This window comes from Apteryx mantelli, chromosome 16, assembly GCF_036417845.1.
Source record: "Apteryx mantelli isolate bAptMan1 chromosome 16, bAptMan1.hap1, whole genome shotgun sequence".
NCBI classification, from domain to species: Eukaryota; Metazoa; Chordata; class Aves; order Apterygiformes; family Apterygidae; genus Apteryx; species Apteryx mantelli.
Genome location: NC_089993.1, coordinates 9747170 through 9767079, shown reverse-complemented (window position 1 = coordinate 9767079; position 19910 = coordinate 9747170). Strand labels below are relative to the sequence as shown.

The 19910-nt window shown below is 36.5% G+C and overlaps 1 protein-coding gene across 1 annotated transcript; it reads left to right on the top strand.

Annotated features, from left to right (window-relative positions):
• Positions 1 to 252: 252 nt before the first annotated feature.
• Positions 253 to 16232, top strand: ERCC4 (ERCC excision repair 4, endonuclease catalytic subunit). The gene is made up of 11 exons (XM_067306260.1): positions 253 to 436; positions 1231 to 1411; positions 3514 to 3709; positions 5093 to 5300; positions 6502 to 6682; positions 7025 to 7153; positions 7752 to 7862; positions 10007 to 10601; positions 11849 to 11941; positions 12665 to 12777; positions 13911 to 16232. The coding sequence occupies exons 1-11, from the start codon at positions 263 to 265 to the stop codon at positions 14642 to 14644; spliced, it is 2715 nt and encodes a 904-aa protein (XP_067162361.1). The 5' UTR covers positions 253 to 262; the 3' UTR covers positions 14645 to 16232.
• Positions 16233 to 19910: the final 3678 nt, after the last annotated feature.

The window sequence follows — 19910 nt, the reverse complement described above, 5'->3', positions numbered from 1 at the left end:
CCCCGGGGAGGCTGCGGGGAGCTCGGCGGGCAGGCGGGCCCCTTCCCACCTCTTTCGGCCTCGACGCTCCTCAGCGCCGCCCCCACCGAGGAGTCGCCGCCGCCTCGCGCTCTGGGCGGGAAAACCGCGCCGCCCTCGACGCTGCGGCGCCGCGCGGGTGCGGCAGGGGGCGCTGCCTCGCCTCGCCTCGCCTCGCGCGCATGCGCCGCCCCGGCGGCCCGTGGCGGGGAGGGGCGATGGGCGGGCGGCAGGGCCGGCGGCCATGGCGGCGCTGCTGGAGCACGAGAGCCAGATCTTCCTGGACCTCTTCCACCGCGACGGGCTGGTGGTGTGCGCCCGCGGGCTGGGCATCGACCGCTTGCTGCTGCGCTTCCTCCGCCTCTACAGCGAGCCCGCCAGCCTGGTGCTGGTGCTCAACACGAGCCCCGCCGAGGAGGTGAGCGGAGCCGCGGGCGCCGGGCCGGGCCGGGCCTGGCGGCGGCGGCGCCTCCCCCACTGTCCCCCCACCGTCGTCGCCTCCCCCGCCACCGTCGTCTCCTCATCGCCGGCGCCCCCCGCCGCCCCTTCTGCCCGCGCCGGCGCCTCGCCGCCATCTCGGGCGGGCGCCCCGCGGCCGGCGCCGGGCGCAGCGGGGCCGCGGCCGCTCTGGGGCTCCGCGCTCCTGTTCCGGCTGGAAACAGGGGGTTGCTCGCCGTCAGGGAGGCACCTTCTGTAGTGGCCATAGGCGGACAACGGTCGTAGCTGTAGTTTTGAGGGTGAAGCTTGGCATGTGCAACCGACTTGCTGCGGGTGTCTGTGATGCCAGGTGCCTGGATCCAAAGAGGGTCCCCCCTTCGTTCCTAAGTTAGTGTAAAATTGCCTGTCTTCTGAGAAGAAGCTATTAAAGTATAAGAGAAAAACCTAAGATAAAGTTTTCAGAGTATCTAAGTTACTTTGAGTATCAGTGGCTCATATTTTCTTAACTGTTTCCTCACTAATACTGAAAATATATCAATTTTTAAATCACCTAAATGACTTTGAAACTAAACAAAGAATACCAAATAAGAAAAAATATTGTTAATTCTGGCTTCCTTAGGTAATGGTGATACTGTTTCTCATAGTGTAATGTTTTTAATTTGTTTTGGACAGTTCCTCAAAACTAACGGAGCATGTATAACTAAGATTTTTTTTTTACATCCCTTTCATCAGTTACCGCAATGAAGTCTTGTGTTTTTACTGTGTTTGGTTTAGGAATATTTTATTGATCAGCTGAGGTCAGATGGAGTTGTTCATCTTCCTCGGCGTGTTACCAATGAAGTTACAAATAATATTCGTTATGAATTTTACACACAAGGAGGTGTCCTCTTTGCAACAAGTCGAATCCTCGTGGTCGATTTCCTCACCGACAGAATTCCTGCAAACCTCATTACTGGTAAGAGTTTAATAACATACAGGCTGGACAGATAGTAAAATCTAAGAGACAGGAATGTAAGAATCTTTGACCGTTATCTAGATGTTAACATCTTGTTAATGCCTAAATATAACTGAACATTGAATACATGGAAGAAAGTAATTTTTTGCTTCAAAAGCTGTATCCACCTCCTTTTAGTCAACATATGAGAAATCCTAATCTATAAAACATTTTGAAAGGTTTTATGTTAGAACCAAAGGACACAGTATTTAATAATCCTAGTATTTCTAGGTTAAAAAAGCAAACAAATTTTTGAGCACCTTACTTCTCTTCTTCCCTTCAGCTCCTTTCCCCTCCACCTCCAAAACAAACAAAAGAGAAGAAAACACACCTTTGGGACTTTGTGTGTATGGAAAGAAGGAATGCACTAAAGCTTTTTAAAAAAAATACATCTGTCCTAAAATGACACAATGGTTTCACACTTTTCATATTGCCACCAGAGGTCAGTGTGCCACTAGAGGTCTTTGATAGAAAGCACAGCTCCTTCATTTAAAGCTATGGTAACACCGTGTTCTGTAGGAGATCTAGGTATTGCTAGTGTGTGATATTGTATGGAAGAAAAAACAACAATAAAAACTTGTAACAGTGTTTCTTGAAGAATTAACACAGTGAAAGAAAGTGTTTTTATGTATTAGAAATGTTGAGGGGTTTTTAATCACTGTAGAATCACACGTGAATTAACAGTTGATGAACTCATAAATCAAGCTAACTAAATAAAAAGTGATCATCACTGTAATATGGAAGAATCATTCCTGGTAGTTTTGGCCAGATACAAATGATGGGGTAAATACATATACCATAGTAAAACTGAGTTGGTATAGTAGACAATAGCAAGTTGTTTCTACCACGGTTCACATGATCATATGAACTCAGTTAACAAGCAGAGAAATATTGACTAAAAATAGGAAGGTATTGTAAACAGTCTCACTGGTGTGTTCAGCATTTCTGTGTCTGCTCTAATGTCCATACCTGGAGTCAAATCTTGACAAACTGGAAAGTGCTCAGAAATTAGTTCAGTCATTATTATGTACTGAAAAATGTGTTTCATAGAGAGATGTAACAATATCTAGTTCATCCTTTAGTAGATTATTCCATTACTTGATCGTGAATGACTAGCAGTTATATGGAAATCAATTTCTTATAGATGCTTTTTAATTTATATAGCAAAGGCATATTAAGAGCAATGGTTGGATGCTGAGTTGAAAAAAATTGTGATAGAGAAGAGGTGCACGTTTTAACTGAGTTGACTTATCTAGGTATGTGGTGAAACCTTTGACATTTGATGTTATTGCTTCCCCTTTAGAAAGGTATTTATCATTCCACTGGAAGTTGTGGGCAGACAAAAGTATCACACAGGCCTCATCTTCACTAGGGAAAAAATTTAATGTGTTATTTAACACAATTAAGTGAGAGGGAAAAATAAGCCTTAACAGGTCTTGGCTGAGTGAATTGTAAACCCTGAAGATGTTTCCTCAAACACTTAATGTAGTTAAACTATTGTTTCACTAGTCTGTGCTAAAATTTTCACACTTCATCTTTTTTCCTAGTATACACATAGCTATGAGGAAAGTCGGTGGTGTACCCATACAGTTGAAGGTTCCTTCTGTCCTCAAGTGTGCATATGAATATCGCGGGGGGGGGGGGGGGGGGAAATGTTTTCAAAAGTTCTTTCATTGTGAAAAAACTTTGAGTGCTAACAAAGTAACAAACTTGACAAATGTGTAATTCCAGATCTTCTGTAGATAAAACAATTCAAATATCATAGTCTTGAATGTATCAAACGTGCTTTGTGGTAATACTGTGTTGCATCTTGTATTTAATTTTACTCCTAGATGCACAATTTCAAGTTTTGACTTAAGAGTAAAGGATTTTCTAATGTGACATTGTGAATCAAAGTCCTGCCCTTTTCATTTCCCCTTGAGCACAAGTATTTCTGCTAAAGATGTATCATTAACACAGTTCTGTTATTTGTTATAATTCCATGGTCCTGAAACTGAGGAACTACTTGGTTAGAACCCCTAAGAGTTAATATTTTATAACTTGAAAACTTCTTGTTTTGCCAGGCATTTTGGTATACAAAGCGCACAGAATCATTGAGTCTTGTCAGGAAGCATTTATCTTGCGACTTTATCGCCAGAAGAACAAGCAAGGCTTCATTAAAGCTTTTACAGATAATGCAATTGCGTTTAACACTGGCTTTTGCCATGTGGAAAGAGTGATGAGGAATCTTTTTGTCAGGAAACTTTATCTGTGGCCAAGGTAAGGCACCCTTTTACTTCACAGAATAGTCAAACCTAGCAAAATTCATTAACATTATTACCATGGATTCCAAATAAAATGAGGTTTAAGCAGTCACACTGCTAATTTGTGGCCCCCTCCTTTGTATTCCCAAACGAATTTAATTCAATTTTTAACAGAAGTGGTCTCAAAGATACTGTATTTCTGTAAGTATCTTTGAAAATAGACCCCAAATTAAATCTCTAAGAGGCTGCACCTATAGTATACCTATCCTATTAGCCAATAGAAATCACACAGAAAGTGCTGTTCTTAAGATATTAAGGAAAGCATCACTTATTAAACAAATAATTTAAGCCATGAAGTAACAGGAATGCAGACTCTGAAGTCCACCATTCATGGAAGTTTTTTTTTTTCCAACTGTGGTGAAATTCCATGAATATCTTTTTCTACATGGAAGATACATTTTTAAAAAGTCTTTCTTTAATTTTATGTTGTGTAGGAAGAAAACTTGATAACTGATGAAAACCAAATTGCCAAATTTGTGACATGGATTAAGGCTTTCAGGAGTAGAGTCACAAATGGAACTGGGCACTTTAGCGTATTACTCCTTCAATGCTCCTGCACTGGGCAGGCGGTCTGCCTGGTTTTTCCTTTAGTCCAGTCTAGCATGTGTTTTACTCTTTTTTTTTTAATGTACTGTTGTACTGCACTGTCAAAAGTTTAACAGATTTCCTTCCAGTGTTACAAAGAAGCAGAAATGGATATAACTAGAGTAAGGAAGGATGAATAGAAGCTCTCTAAAGTTTCTCCTTGGCTTCTGAGCCATAAAAAGACCTGAGAGTGTAGGGTGGAGCAAGGTAACTGCCTGTTGAGTTTCAGAGGTCAGTCTCTTTTCTGTGCCTTGCTCTGTATCTGTCTCATCAGCTAACATCTGTGTACTTGTATAGACAAATTGGCTATAGGGGCTATGTCATAGCAAGGACCTGCTAATAATAATCAGAAGCTGGGGATGTCACAGGATCTGCTAGTGGATCCATGTGATTCTAAAGGATTTATAAACCCATTACAGTTTCTCCCATAGGAGATATTTTTGTTTTTATGTTGAAATTTGATATCTCTAATTACGGTGTAGAATCTAGTGCAGTAATTCTCCATGGATCATTCACCAGCACTGTAGGTTTGCATGACTAGAATAAGTACAATCATGATCTCAGAATAGATGTTTTCTCAGGTTCTTCATAAGCGCTGTTGCAATCTTTGCATCTGTAGAAATGGATTGATTTTGCATTTAGCTTACTTGTTTACATCTAAAACAATTGTAATTTTAATTTTTATGAACTTTTGAATAATTATGTCATCAAGCAAGCCATTCAGGTAAAACTTAATTAGCTGTTTTCCTCTTAGATTTCATATAGCTGTGAACTCATTTTTAGAGAAGCATAAACCTGAAGTGGTAGAAATACATGTGTCGATGACTCCTGGTATGCTTGCTATCCAGACCTCCATATTGGACATTTTGAATGCATGTCTGAGAGAACTCAAACGTTATAATCCAGCTCTTGAAGTAGAAGATCTATCTTTAGAAAATGCTATTGGTAAACCTTTTGACAAGGTAACTGTTTTGTTTATTTTGCTGTGTCTAATCATAAATGTAAATTGTCTAATTAATTTGTAAAATGAATAAATAACCAGCAGCAACTGAGTATTCTCTGGTGACATTTATTACTGGTACAAGGACAGAAACTGTGTTAATCTATAATGGTGATGTTATAGCTGCCAGTAAGATTTTTGGCTCATTAATGTTCTTCCTTCATTTGCAAAATCGCTGCAGTTAGGACATCTGATTCATGGTTGGTGCTTCTCAGTGCTATGATAATATGAATAATTACTGATACTGGTGTAGTTTTAAAAACTTTAATGATAACCCAGCTCCATAGTGTATTGTATTTAATTTCTAATTACAAACCACAAATTAAAGTTTGTGATCACCATGCTTTACTTTGTTATAGTATTATTTTAATGATAAAGATGGCTGTGATTTCAGCTCAAAATACTTTTAGAGATAGGTTTACAGTATTTTTCCTTTTTTCCTCTTAAATTTTCTACTTGTATCTCCTTTATTAGGAGAAGAAATGCGTATAATCTGTAATATACACTTGCATGATGTATCCTTGTAGCCATTATATATGTCATTAATTGTGTGCATGTTATTATTGGCAGGTCTGCAACGTTTGGCATACATGCACTTTTTGTAGAGTAAAATCATAAACTTCAACCGACATTGTGAAACACAATTACTTATTACCTCTGATTTAATCCTCATGTGAGGAATTCTGTACTTCACATGTTTGCAGGTTTTTTTCCAGGCTCTGTAGGTTGCATGTTTGCAGGGTACTCATCATATTTTGAGAATGAGATGAAATTATAATGTTTTCTTCCTTCCATAAATAAAGGATAATAAATACTAAAGGTGCAGACCAGTACCAGTAAAATAAGATTTTGTACTTTACTGATATTTATTTTACCAGTATTTTATTATTGAAGAAAAAGGAAAATATGTAGTGAAAGCATAAATGATACAGATATCTGCTAACTGTTGAGTTGTTTTACACAAAAGCGTCTATGTTATATTAACTTTGCAAAAATTGATTACCTATCAAAATAAATATCTCACCATCACATCTTTACTTTGGTATTTTTGATACTGATTGGGAAACCAGTGGCATCTCCTGTAAAGAAAAAAAAAGTGCATTCCTTTCTTGAGTACTATAGTATGTATTTGTCATCCTGAACTTTACAATTTATATTTCTAGACAATACGTCACTATTTAGATCCTCTCTGGCATCAACTTGGAGCTAAGACCAAATCTTTAGTCCAGGATTTGAAGATACTACGTACTTTGCTACAATATCTAACTCAGTATGATTGTGTCACCTTCCTTAATCTTTTGGAGTCACTGAAAGCAAGCGAAAAAGCTTTTGGTGAGAATTCAGGTAAACATTGAATAACTGTACCAGTTAATGCATGAAAAAGTGAAATGTTGATATTTTTAATTAACATTCCTAAGCATATGAAGGTATCTAATTAGGTTTTATATAACCAGCCATAAGGACGTAGGTTTTTATTGACAGATAATGCTTTCATCTTCCCACTTAACTGCTGTTACTTAACAGTGTGAGATTCACATCACATTTCTGTCTTTTATTAAACTAGTAATTACATAGCAAGCAGGTAGCACAGATATTTCAAATGAGAGATTTGGGGCTTTTATTGGAAGGGGTTGAAACACATATACTGCAAATGTCAAACTACTAATGTTTTCTTTGCCTCTTTAGGTTGGCTGTTTCTTGATTCTAGTACTTCAATGTTTGTAAATGCTCGAGCCAGAGTTTATCGCATTGCAGATGACAGACTGAATAAAAAAAGCAAAGTTTCTGAAAACAATGATGTAAAGAAGGAAAATGGTACTGATCATTCCTAATTTTAAGTTTGAAAGAGTCACATGATTTTGAATACTCTGTGTATAATTGCTTGTGTTATGGTTCCCTACATGATCTCATACAGATCAAGACCCCAGTCTGCTAGCTGGGATATTTTGAGACATAATCTTAGTTCAAAAAGCCTATAATAAAAAAGTTAAAACAGAGTCACAAAGAAGTAAAGGTTTTTCTCAGCTTGCACAGTGGATCATTGGGAGAGCTTTTATGGGGTTGTTCTTGAATTACATAGGTGTTTAGTTTGATCTTCTTCATTTCTTGTGAAAAGGAAGGAGACTGTTATCGCTTTTGTAAACAAAATATTTTATTTAAGGGTTTCAGAATTGAAGAATGAGAATGAGTAACTATTTTAACTTTTTGCTTCACCAAAGCATTTATCCCCCTTTATAAGTATTTCTATAAAAGTGTTCTCCCACTCCATCAGCACAACAAGTTGCAAATGTAGGCTGCTGAGCATCGTATTTGCCAACAATCATGATGTTATTAACATCTAACGGCTAACTTAAAGTCATAAAAGGGTGTTTTGGCTATAAATGCTGCTATATTCAATCTTGCTTTATTTCAGAACTGAAAAGGGAATTGGTTCTAGAAAGTAACCCGAAATGGGAAGCTTTACGGGAAGTATTGAAAGAAATTGAAAATGAGAATAAGAACAGTGAAGATCTTGGTGGTCCAGGTGAGAGAATACCAAATGACGTAAGTTTTCACAGTATAGCTAGTTTCCTACTTGACTTTTGAGAAAAGGAGCCTAACTCTTTACTACAGTCATATTAAAGAGCTAGTTTTAAATATAATAATTGATGGATTTAAGACAAGGACTTTATGCAAAATTAACTGCTTTTAAAACTGCAGCAAAATTTTACACCTTAAAATGTAGCTTTCCTTAAAAGAATACTGGAATTGAAAACTGAAGACTGTCACCAGTGGTTTGTGCTAGTATTGTCCATTTGATGGAACTTGATTGATTTCTTCCCTACCATCCTATTCCATGTTGCTTTGGCCTTGCACACTTGTCTCCATTTTATCCTTTCTTTTCTCCCAAGCCAATAGTCTGATAGCTGCCTCTTCTGCTAAAGTGATTGTGTGAATATCTCTGAACAGTGTTATGCAGGGGACAGAGAGAGAAATGTACCATAAGTTGGGTATAAAGTTACTATCTCTGAGTGACTTAATTGCATGAGACTCAAGAACAAAAGTTCCATTACCAAGCTCCTCTGTAGACTTTTTAAGTTAAGATGTACATTTCATATGATTCCCAAAATTTATTGAAATCTCTTGAGTACAGGTGTACCTATACAATTTTTTTTTGGCTATAGCCAAGAAAGTTTCCCTCAAACAGGCTGATGAGGTGAGAATGTTTCCCTCCTCTTTAGTTCTCGCTCTAAAAGAGAAATGTTGAAAGTTACTATGTAATACTGTGTTTAGGAATGAGCCTGTATTATTATAGAAAAATATTTTAACTTACAATTCAATACTGTACTGATGCTGCAGTCCCCAAAGTGATGACACTAACCTGGAAATTTAGTTGATGTTCTACAAAAACAGAAAAATCCAAACCCCAAACAATCTACACCTTCACAAAAAATTAGTCAGTCTTCTTCTTTTATCCATTATGCAAGGTGATTTTAGTAGGTATCATAATTTAGTTTTTAAGAATTTGACACATGGCCTCTGTTGGATTTAGTAATAGCTGTTTCTGTTCTGTTACTAAGCAAAACTGTGAACTGCACCCACTTCCAAGTTGATACATTTACTTCTGCCATTCCTCTGATAGGTGAAGCAGGATAGACGGAGACAGTTTTCTGTTCAGTTTATCCCAGTAGGAATGGAGATCTCTTCTGCTGTGGTCTTTGTTCTAACAATGTAGCAATTTGTACACCTTCCAGCCTTCTAGAGCAAGTAATGCAGAAATAGAAGTACTTCATGGCTGTTCAGCTCTGTATTCACTCAGTCATTCCTCAGCTGTGCAGGCAAGCATTGCTCCTTTCCATTGACTAGGGGAGACTGCAGGGGGCTAAAACAGCAGTAATCATTCACTTGCTTCTCAAAGTCAGGATGTTAAAAAGTGTTCTATTTTACACCCCTTCCGTTTCATACGTTGCTCACATGCACCTGAAAAATTGCACTACTTCTCCAGGAGGTGCAGTTTCTTGGATACAGAGTAAAAGGCAAGTGTGTTTCTAACTGCTCTGCTGCCTTTCTTATTTTAGGACTTTTCATCCCCTTACATTTCACCAAGTTTTATTTTGGGAAACAGTAAGGGTAAAAAAGTGTTCTTTTCTCCCACCCACAGTGTTCTGACTGTGGATAAGAACTGGCTCTCTCACCTAGTGTTGTAGGAGTTTATCTGAGTCAGCTTGTGGAGAATTGTTATTCAAGGCCCACAAATGTCAATAATATTGTGTGAAACATGTATTTTCTTGAAGTACTTTTAGACTCCTTAACGCAGCTGACAGGGTGAAAATTAGAACAGGCTCGAACTTCTGTCTTATTCCGTGATTAAAAAAACATTGTCCAAATGTTTGTTTCAATACATGTTACATCTGCCTTGTTTCAAATGGTCAAAAAGAAAACATTACTGATTTAAATGGTGTAAGAATAAGGAACGAAGAACTTGCATTAAACTTCTCTAAACTCATGTGGTACAAAACATCATACAATTTGACTGTCCCCAAAAGTCCAGAGCAACTGCGACTACCAAGCGTAAAGGCATTTGGCCAGCACACTTTTAGGATCAAATTTGCTCAAGAGACTTCTTGTATCTGGATAAAAAAGTACAGTGTAACAGATTATAAACATAATATTGTTTCTTGACTGCAGGACAAGTACTTATTTGTGCCAGTGATGACCGAGCTTGTGCACAGCTCAAGGAATATATTACTGTTGGAGCAGAAGCTTTTTTAATGAGATTGTATAACAAAACCTTTGGAAAGGATGAGAAGGCTGGCGAAGTGTGGAGTAAGGATAGAAAAGCTGTCAAGTCCAAAGGAAGCACCAGACCAGACACAGGAACTCAAGCCCAAAAGGCCAAACTCAAGGCTTCTTCAAAAGAAAATAAACACAAGAAGCAGCAAGACCGGACTTTAACCCAAATGATAGGGAAAACTGAGGAGGAAAACAGAGAGGAGGAGTTGGAGGTGGAAGAGTACAAAGAATTAAGCAGTAGCCAAGAAAGCAGTATTGAAGAGACTGTTCCTGAAGATTTCCATATTAACTTGCCCTCAGATTCTTACTATGGTATCTTCAAAACACCTCTCACGATTATTCATCCCTTACAGGGTTGCAGTGATCCCTATGCACTCACTCGGGTATTGCATGAAGTAGAACCAAGATATGTTGTATTATATGATGCAGAACTAACTTTTGTTCGGCAGCTGGAAATCTACAAGGCAAGCAGGCCTGGAAAGCCTTTGAGGCAAGTTGAGTTGGTGATAATTGAGAATGTTATTGGTCTAATTTTAGTCTTAAAAGCAAAAAAAAAATTTGTGCACTTCTGGCAGTTGACCAGAACATGCATCTAATGATTTTTAATTCCTGTTTAGCCGTCGTCTTAATTTTAAAAAAAGGCATAATGCATAATTTATACTAAAAGATAATTTTTACTTGCTAACAGGTATTTAGTCCCTTAATAACAGAAACATACCAGCAGTGACATGTTCGTTCCGTCTTCTACAAGACCTCTGCTTAGATAATCTTACTGGCAATCCATTTTTGAGGTTGCTATATTCTTGTTTAAAACAGTATCTGCTGGTATGAATTTTACACAGTAAGACTAGAGCAGACATGGCAGACCTCACAAAGTATACTGCATAAGGATAATTACTGGGCTATTTGTACAGTTTATTTTTAATTGGCTAATCAACATGTATTGTAACTATCTCCAGCATCGCATTCAGTTAAACAATATGGCAACTCCCCTACTTCAGAACAGGAAAGTCAGATATAGTAAATGTAGCATGCAGGTAGGGGCTAGAAGATTTTCATGCTCCCCAAGAAAAAATTAGTTGGAATAAAATCCTATCAGTCTGTCAAAATATACCTCAATTTAAAAAAAAAAAAGGGTTTTGCTTAAAAGCTGTAGGCAATTAATACTTGAAGGTAATCATTAATTCTCATATGTTCAATCTGAGTCCATATTTGTGGAATAAAATTTAATTTGTCTATGTGTGTATATATGTGTACCAGATGACAGCTTGTTCTGTGTAGGACCTAAGATTCCTTGTTCTAAATCTTAGGTGGTGTTTTTTCCTAACCCAGGATGATTACAGATTTTAGTTTGTTATGTATGATAGATAACGTTCTTCTGGCAAGATTTTAATGATAATAAGAAAGCAGTCTTTCTCCATGATATTTGCTTCTTGTCTTTTTTGAATGGACTGACTTAAACCTGAGTAAAAGAATGTGTCATCCACTCTGGTAGAATCCCAGAATTCCAGAAAGCATATCTGCTTTTGAGAAAGAGAGGAAACTGGATATAAGAATTTTAGTTGCTGAATTTGAAATAGGTTTACAGAAGAAGATACAGTGAAATGCCTGTTTTTTGCTCTCCTTTTAACTTCTTGGACACTTACTGCTATTACTCTAAAATACTGGGGAGTTTTTTGGTTTTTTAAATTTTATATTAAGTTTTGCAGTTTTTTTCTTTTTTCTTCCAACCTACAGGGTTTATTTCCTCATATATGGGGGCTCAACAGAAGAACAGCGCTATCTCACAGCTCTGAGAAAGGAAAAGGAGGCCTTTGAGAAACTCATTCGGTAAACAAAAAAAGTTTACTATCTTTACTACTCATCCGTTTCATCTATTTCCCACATGTTCACATTTTAAACAGTGGAATTCTTAATTTGTGAAAAGCTTATATAAGCTTCCAATTCAATTGCTTTTAGATGTTAAAAGAATTGTCCAATCAAGAATCAATGAGAAATCAAAACCGTACTTTTCAAAGCACCTCTTTTTTTTTTTTTTTTTTTTTTTTTTAGCTGAAGTTTCAAAGGCTACCCAGCACCACTGGTATTTTTTCTAACTGTCTATCAATTTCAATTGAGAAACTTTACTATAAAGATATTTTTGTTTGCAGATAGCATTGCTTGTAAGATATTTCTAAGGCTTTCATGATTTGATTAGTTTTAGGGAACAAAACAATGAATTTTAATGGCTATTTTCTTGGACTGCATCAGTCAGTATTTTTATTGACCATGTCTTCTCACCAGATTATGCTCCTATTACTAGTCATTAGTTCCTTAGTTTCATATGCCCTGAGAAGGTCTTAAAAAAAAAAAAAAGAAAGAAAGAAAAAAGTATGGAAAATAGAAAATAAAAATATAGAATCTAGCCCTAACAATCTGAAAAATCTAGTAAATTGCATTTCTTATCAGGTTTGTAATCAGTATTAAACTGTGTAATTTTACATCTGACTCAATGGTTTTAAAGTATTTGTCAGAATTCCAGTTGTTAGTGTTTCTTTGTTTGTGGTTCCTTAGAGAGAAGGCCAGCATGGTCATTCCTGAAGAGAGAGAAGGAAGAGATGAAACAAACTTGGACCTAGTAAGAGATGCCACTCCTGCATCTGTTTCCACTGACACACGCAAAGCAGGTGAGCAGTTCCTGAAGTTAGGATCGCAGCTCTGAGCTGTGAAAAAGGCCTATAGCCTTTTGTGTTTAAATCCTATCCAAAGTGTCTGGGAGATAGAAGCACATCGATTCTGTAGTCCTAACGGAAAGAAACATGATGTTCCTTAGTCCATACCTGTTGTCTCTCTGTTCCATAACAATGAATTATGATTTTATTTGAAAAGAAAGTATAGGTTAATAAGGTATTTTACCATTAAGACAGGTACCACTTGAATTGTTTCTAGGCAGCCGTTGGCTATGAGACTGTCTAGTATGGCTTGCAGTGAGGTGGGGAGAACTTAAAACATTAAAACTGAGATCTACAGATAGTCAAATGCAGTGTTGTCCTCAAGCCAGTGAATGTTGGGGACTTTTGATTTTTGCAACATAGATTGGATAAACAACTGTGGATTGTGGTTTTAGTCTACTTTCTTTGCAATAAACATCACTTTTCTTTTGCTGCAATTCCAACCTTTTTTTTTTTTTCTTCCTTGTCTTTCTCTTCCTTTCCTCTGACAAGTATACGCTGTCTTCATCTTTACAGCTCTTCCCCTGTTTTTCTTGGCTGGCATTTCTGTCATCTTGCTCTCCTTCACTGTATACTCCCTAATGTTTGCTATTATGTCTTTTGTCACCTCTATGCTGCAAGCTATTCCTGTGTCCTTTCACAGATCTATAGAGGCTAGAATACATCTCCTACAATAAAAAGCCATATTGCTGTGGGAAACAGCTGAAAGTTACAAGGAACAGTTTCATTATCTTGTTTTGTGGACAACCTTTAAACATATTTTCTTGATGCTTTTAAATACTTTTCAATTACAGTTTGACATTGTCAGCTCATTGTCAGCCACGCAAGGCTGATAGTAGGTATACACAATAGTTCTATTAAACTACAGAGCATACTCCATGAACTATGATATGTATTTTGGTAACTGACTTTGTCTAGAACAGTAAGAAAATAAATAAAGTCTGGGTTTATGGTACTGCTGAATTTGAGGTATAATTTGAGATATGAAATCTGCCCATTATGGAAGCATTGGCAGCACAGAGGAAAATTATACAACCTGAGTCAGAGGTCATAAGTATTAGGTTGACTGTGTTTATTTTGCTTTTTAGGTGGACAAGAACAGAAGAGTGCTCAGCAAACTGTAATAGTGGATATGCGGGAATTTCGTAGTGAGCTTCCATCACTTATTCATCGTCGTGGCATTGACATTGAGCCTGTTACTTTGGAAGTTGGAGATTACATTTTAACTCCTGATATCTGTGTAGAGCGGAAAAGTATCAGTGATCTTATTGGTTCCCTAAATAATGGAAGACTGTACACACAGTGCATTTCTATGTCCCGTTACTATAAGCGACCAATTCTCCTGATTGAATTTGATCCTAACAAATCTTTCTCCTTGATTCCACGAGGCTGTCTACATCAGGAGATTTCCAGTAATGATGTTACTTCTAAACTAACCCTTCTTACACTCCATTTCCCTAAGTTACGTATCCTGTGGTGTCCCTCTCCTCATGCTACTGCTGAACTGTTTGAAGAATTGAAACAAAACCATCCACAACCTGATGCAGAAACAGCAATGGCTGTCACAGCAGATTCTGAAGTTCTTCCTGAGTCAGACAAGTATAACCCTGGTCCCCAGGACTTTCTATTAAAAATGCCAGGTGTTAACACAAAAAACTGCCGTGTCTTAATGAACCATGTTAAAAGCATTGCAGAGCTAGTAACACTGTCAAAGGACAAACTTTCCAAAATTTTGGGTAATGCCATCAATGCCACACAACTCTTTGACTTCATTCACCTGACCTACAGCGAGGCAATATCTCAAGGAAAAAACAAAAGATGACTAGTGGGATTGTCCAACATAAGCCATAGTAAAGCATTTTTTTGCACAATACTTTGGCAGGATACATAGAATATTTTAATAAATGCCTTCTGAGGTAACCAGCTGTTTCCTGCTATAATACTATTCCATCAGTTTTAACATTTGAGTTAGCAATTACTGAAGGCAAGTTTCATGAGGAAAAGATAAATTGTTTTTAATGGAGAAATGCATATGATGTTTATTCTTTCTACAGCACTTTAACCAATTCTATAGTAACACTGAATAAACTAAATGAAGTTCATCATCAAGCCCATTAGAATTAAGTGCTAAGACTAACTGATCAAAGTGTTTTCTTTAGAGACATATGATGTCTTGTTAAAGCTAAAAATGTTCAACATTTGATTAATGTGTGATCTTCTGCATGATATATCACTCTGCTTTTGCCATATCTCACTTGTTTTTATTAACATGTTATTTTCCGGAAACTGCCAATTTTCCATTAACAGTGATGGATCTGTTTGAAATGCATCATGACCTTTTGCCAGGAGTTAGTTTAGAAGAATGTGCTTGGAATCAATCATGTGAGTTTTAGAGTATCATCATAAACGTTTGTTGCAGTAAGCTACAATTGGATGGGTATGTTCTGTGTTGTATTTGTTTACTTTACTAGCAGAAGTTGTATTTTTTTGGTGCTCCAGAGTCAGTATCTCTCTGTCTTGGTAGATTTCGCAAAGTGCATTCCTTTGGCCTATACTGGATAGAGATTCTGCATTAGCACAATACAGCTTAATCTCACAGTGCCTTATTTATATTTCTAAGATATTTTTGAACCAGTTTTGGTACCTCTTTCACCACACTTACTTGAAAGTGAAAATCTAGATATACCATTCTGACTCTTCTTTTTATATCAGAGCATATTTTTTCTCATATAAGACAGTTGTTTTCTAAAAAGTAAGTTTTTTCCAAAAGTATGAACAGTTCTTACAGTCTTGCCTTCTTTCTGTGTCCTATTGCACTTGAATTTTAATATCTTTGTAAATAGACCATCTGACAATAAATTCAGTAAAACTATTGTCACCTAGGAGATAACTTTTAGCATTCTATTTAGCATAGAACAAGAAAAAAATTATTCTTTGATAGTTTGTGAATGTGTTTATTGTTAAAAACATTTGTATTCTACACTGAACTTTGATATCACAGCTACATAACAAGCTGCCTTTGCCAAAAGGATTGATGCTGTCTCCAGTCATTACATACTAATGTATTTACGTTATATATTTACAAAGTCTTTATTATAAGTGTGTGTGTGTATATATGTATACATATATATGTGTGTGTGTGCGTAAGTGAATGCAGGTAAGGTTGTAATGCTAACAGATCTATGTGTACACCATTACAGAAGAATGTACTATTTTTCTGCATTTGAGTTCAGGAAAACTACTGTGCACTCAGGTTTAATGTTTTCTGTGCATTTTAACTGTGAATAAATGAATTATGAATTTGTTAATTTAGAGTCTAAGACTCTGCTATGACAGACTTCAAAATGAACATTCTTCTGCAGATGCAAATATCAGCATTAAATACATCCATAATAAAATCTTTAACATTATTGTCATTGTGCATATATCTTGTTCCTCGTTTGGCTCTATTGATATCAGAACATTTTTATTTCTAGTGTGTGATTTATAATCCAGAGCTTAGGGGTTTTGTTGCTTTATATTATAATTTATTTCCTTTAACGTAAGAGGAAGTCTTTCCATGAGGCTTTCACTTACGTAAAGCAGTAAGGTCAAAAACGCTTTGGGTCGATAATGCCTGTAGAGTGGGGAGAGAATGAAGAATCATGTGTTTTTCTTTAGGCAAAGAACATAGCTGTCCTGAATGAATGTTCTATAGAGACTGTTTCAGAAAAGGAGAGCTGAACAGCCTTCCAAAACATGTGGCGCTCATGCATTTGCATCACTGAAGTGTTACATGAACTGTTTTTTCAGGTGCTGCACGTCAGTTTTGTCAGCTTGTTTTTGTCTTAGGTTTGTATAAGGTGAAAATAAAGGGTATATAAAGAGATTATAAGGTTGTAGCTTCATGTTGTACACTAGATAAAAGTCATACAATGCAATTAAGTAATATATGCTAAATATTTGGACTAAGTTGCTTTTTGTTTATGTATGTGGAATTTTATAAAGGTTATTTTCATGCAGAATTTGTGTACTTTAAGGGAAAAGAACAGCTGTTAATGTTGTTGTATAACATTATGCTTATTTGTAATTTGGCACCTTATTGTATTAGGTAAAGTTACAGTGACCTGTGAGATCAAGCAGCGATGTGTCCTTCTGAGGCAGTAGGTACAAAGTCTGAAACACTGGGAGTTGTCTTGTATCCTGGAACCACTCAAAGCTGAAATAACCAAGCCAGTGAACCAGACTTTACCTGTTTGCAGACACAACGAAATATTTTGGTAAATGCTGACAATACTTAGGACACATTCCTTGGCCTTATGGCATTCTTTAGCTTGCTTTCCTCAAAAGTAATGACATTTTGCATATATTCTTGTCATTGTCACAGTGTCTTGTCACTCTTAAGTTCCTGCTTTAAACAGGGAGGGGAGGTGGCACTGCCTTCAGTTTGGGCATCTGTCGGATACCTCTTACATCCAAACTGAGACTACACTTTTCAAGGTCACTGAATATGTGAAACTGATGGGTTTTATACACTATTTGAAAATAAGCTAGTTAAGTTGCTCTTTTTTAGTTGGTCCAAGGCTTTGCCTGCACTAAGTTTCTTCCAGAATAACAGTAAAAACAAAATCTCTTAGGTACCAATGCAGCTTATATTAGCAAACATATTTTGCATTGGATAGATTATATTGCAGTTCCTATGCTTAAGTTTCTGGGTACTATTTCCAGTAGTGGTGATGTGTGCAGTGTCTAGCTACACAAATGCCCAGGAGACATTTTGCTTATCATATTGTCTATGAACAGTTCCCTAACTGAAAGAAACTTTACCTTCAAAATTACTTTTTCCTGCATGAACATATATAGTAGGGCTTTTCTAGTACAATTGTATTAATCACATGTGAGACATTCATATTTATGCATGCCAAATGTAAATGCAAACCAGTTGAGGAGAAATCCACGTTTCTTATAAAATATGCAGCCACACTCTAAAAGGACAGTGACTTTTTTGATACAGTACAAAAGTCTGAATGTGAGGATTTTTGACTGTGAGGCTTTCTCCTTTGCAGAGGAATAGTACAAACCCAGATAACTTGAATTTTAAAAATAAAAACCTTTGTCTCTAAACCTTTCCTTAGTCATCCAGAATTCCACTTCTATGACTGTAGAATAGAACCAAAAAGCAAATATCTGCCAGAAAATTGTTATTAAATGAACACATTGTTTATGTGCCAAACAGCATACAGAAATGAAACTGAAGATTGTTAAAGAAACTTGTTATGTGTTGGCTTGCCAATTAACAATTTTTATTTCAGGCTCCATAAGCTGGATGTTAGCAAGGTTGCAACCCTTTTATAAGTTGCATTAAGTGCTATTTTAGGAAGAAGTTCTCCTTAGGTCTTACTCAGAGATGGTCTAAATTAAAGTAATATTCTGTTGATCTCTTTTCTATAATACACAGTTTTAAAACAGAAGAGTTCAGAAATTATTGCTCCAAGATTTTTTAGTGCTCTGTAATTATAACTTATTTTACCTGTTGAATCTTTCTGGATGTAATAGCAAATATTTTGGATATTTGCAAAATCAAATTAAACTAGGCAAATTCCTTTTTTGTTTTTTCAAATGAAGTCCTTAATATCTAATTAACTATGACCTTGCACTGAAAATTTAATTATTGGCAATATACACACTAGTTTTTCATAATCTGCAATTGTATATGCTTTTCTCACAGTTTTCAATTTTTTTCCATAGTCGGTCTTTCCAAAACTTCCTCTCTTTAATAATATTCCTATCATCCTTTTCTCAAATAGCTAGCGACCTAGCCAAGAATAATATGCAACCAATACTGATGCTACACTTGTCAATATTTCTCATTTCTACTATTTTTGATTTCCAATTTCTTCTAATTTCAGCTTCCAACCATGAGAAATATTATTTGTCATCTTCAAGATGAGGAGGAAGACAAACTTTTTTTCAGTTTATCAGTTAAAAATGGTGCTAACAGTAAGTTTTGTAAGGCTAATAACGTGTAGTTGTTAGATATATCTTTTGTAACCTGTAGTTGGTTTTGTCTGTTTGTTTTTAAGACAAGATTCAAGTTTTAAAATGCATAAATTTGAAAGGTTGCATGATCCAGATAATACAAAATAATGGCAAAAACTCTAAATATTTGGCAATGGAAAGAGTACCTTTAAAACTTTTTTTTTTTTCCCCGGCCACTAAAAATGGGATGAGACAGTCTTGGTGAAATTTGAGCTAGAAACTAGTTGAGTGATAATTCAGACCTAATGTCCTCTCTTTGGCTTCAACTGATGAAACACTGACATTTGAATTTTTCATTTCTTAGCTTTAGCTTCCATTAAGACCCTAGCAAAGGAAACATACTTTAATGACTGAATAAAAACTTACTCTTTGCTTTCTCCCATTAACTTAATGCAACCAATTTTATGTGTACACAAGAAAGCTCAGAAAACCTGATACTAAATAAAAAGGGACTAAGAGGGATTTTCTAGAAAATATACTCTTTAGCACTATTATCTTCCCTTCTCTTTTATTTGGTTTCTTGGAATGGGCTAGTAGAGTCTGACTAAAAAAAATAATAATAATTATTCCATGTTAAAAGAAAAGGAGAGAGAGACTGTACACATGACTAAATTTTTCGATAAGGTGCAAGGAAGTATGCAAGTGTGTTTTAAAGCTCTAGTGCCATTTTTTTTATTTTGAATACAAAAGTTACAAGTTCATCTCCTAGACTTTTCAACATAAGCAGGATAGCTGTTTTGACTCCAGTTTTGATCTGTATTTTACAAGCTTCTCTGCAATAAATTTAAAAGGTTAAAATGTTCTCAGCAGCACAGACTTGAAAACACAGAAGAAATGTTCAATAGCTTGGCTAGCCAATACTTAGCTAAGAGAGTTCTTTAGTTTTACTGGACTTAGGGTAACCAGGGCTACTGCACTGCTATGGTGACTTCTTGTTGTATAAACAGAAAATGTTTCTGCAATATATCAAAATGAACTTGCATATGTACTAATTTTAGTGTGATTTTTAGGGCACAACAAAATTGTCTTAATTCACAAGTGCTCTAAAGCAGTATTCCTAGGAATCTAAT

Coding starts and splice junctions, on each gene's coding strand:
- ERCC4 (XM_067306260.1), top strand. CDS start 263: ATGGCGGCGCTGCTGGAGCACGAGAGCCAGATCTTCCTGGACCTCTTC. Junction 6,683..7,024: donor AGCTTTTGGTGAGAATTCAG/GTAAACATTGAA, acceptor TTGCCTCTTTAG/GTTGGCTGTTTCTTGATTCT. Junction 7,863..10,006: donor TGAAGATCTTGGTGGTCCAG/GTGAGAGAATAC, acceptor TCTTGACTGCAG/GACAAGTACTTATTTGTGCC.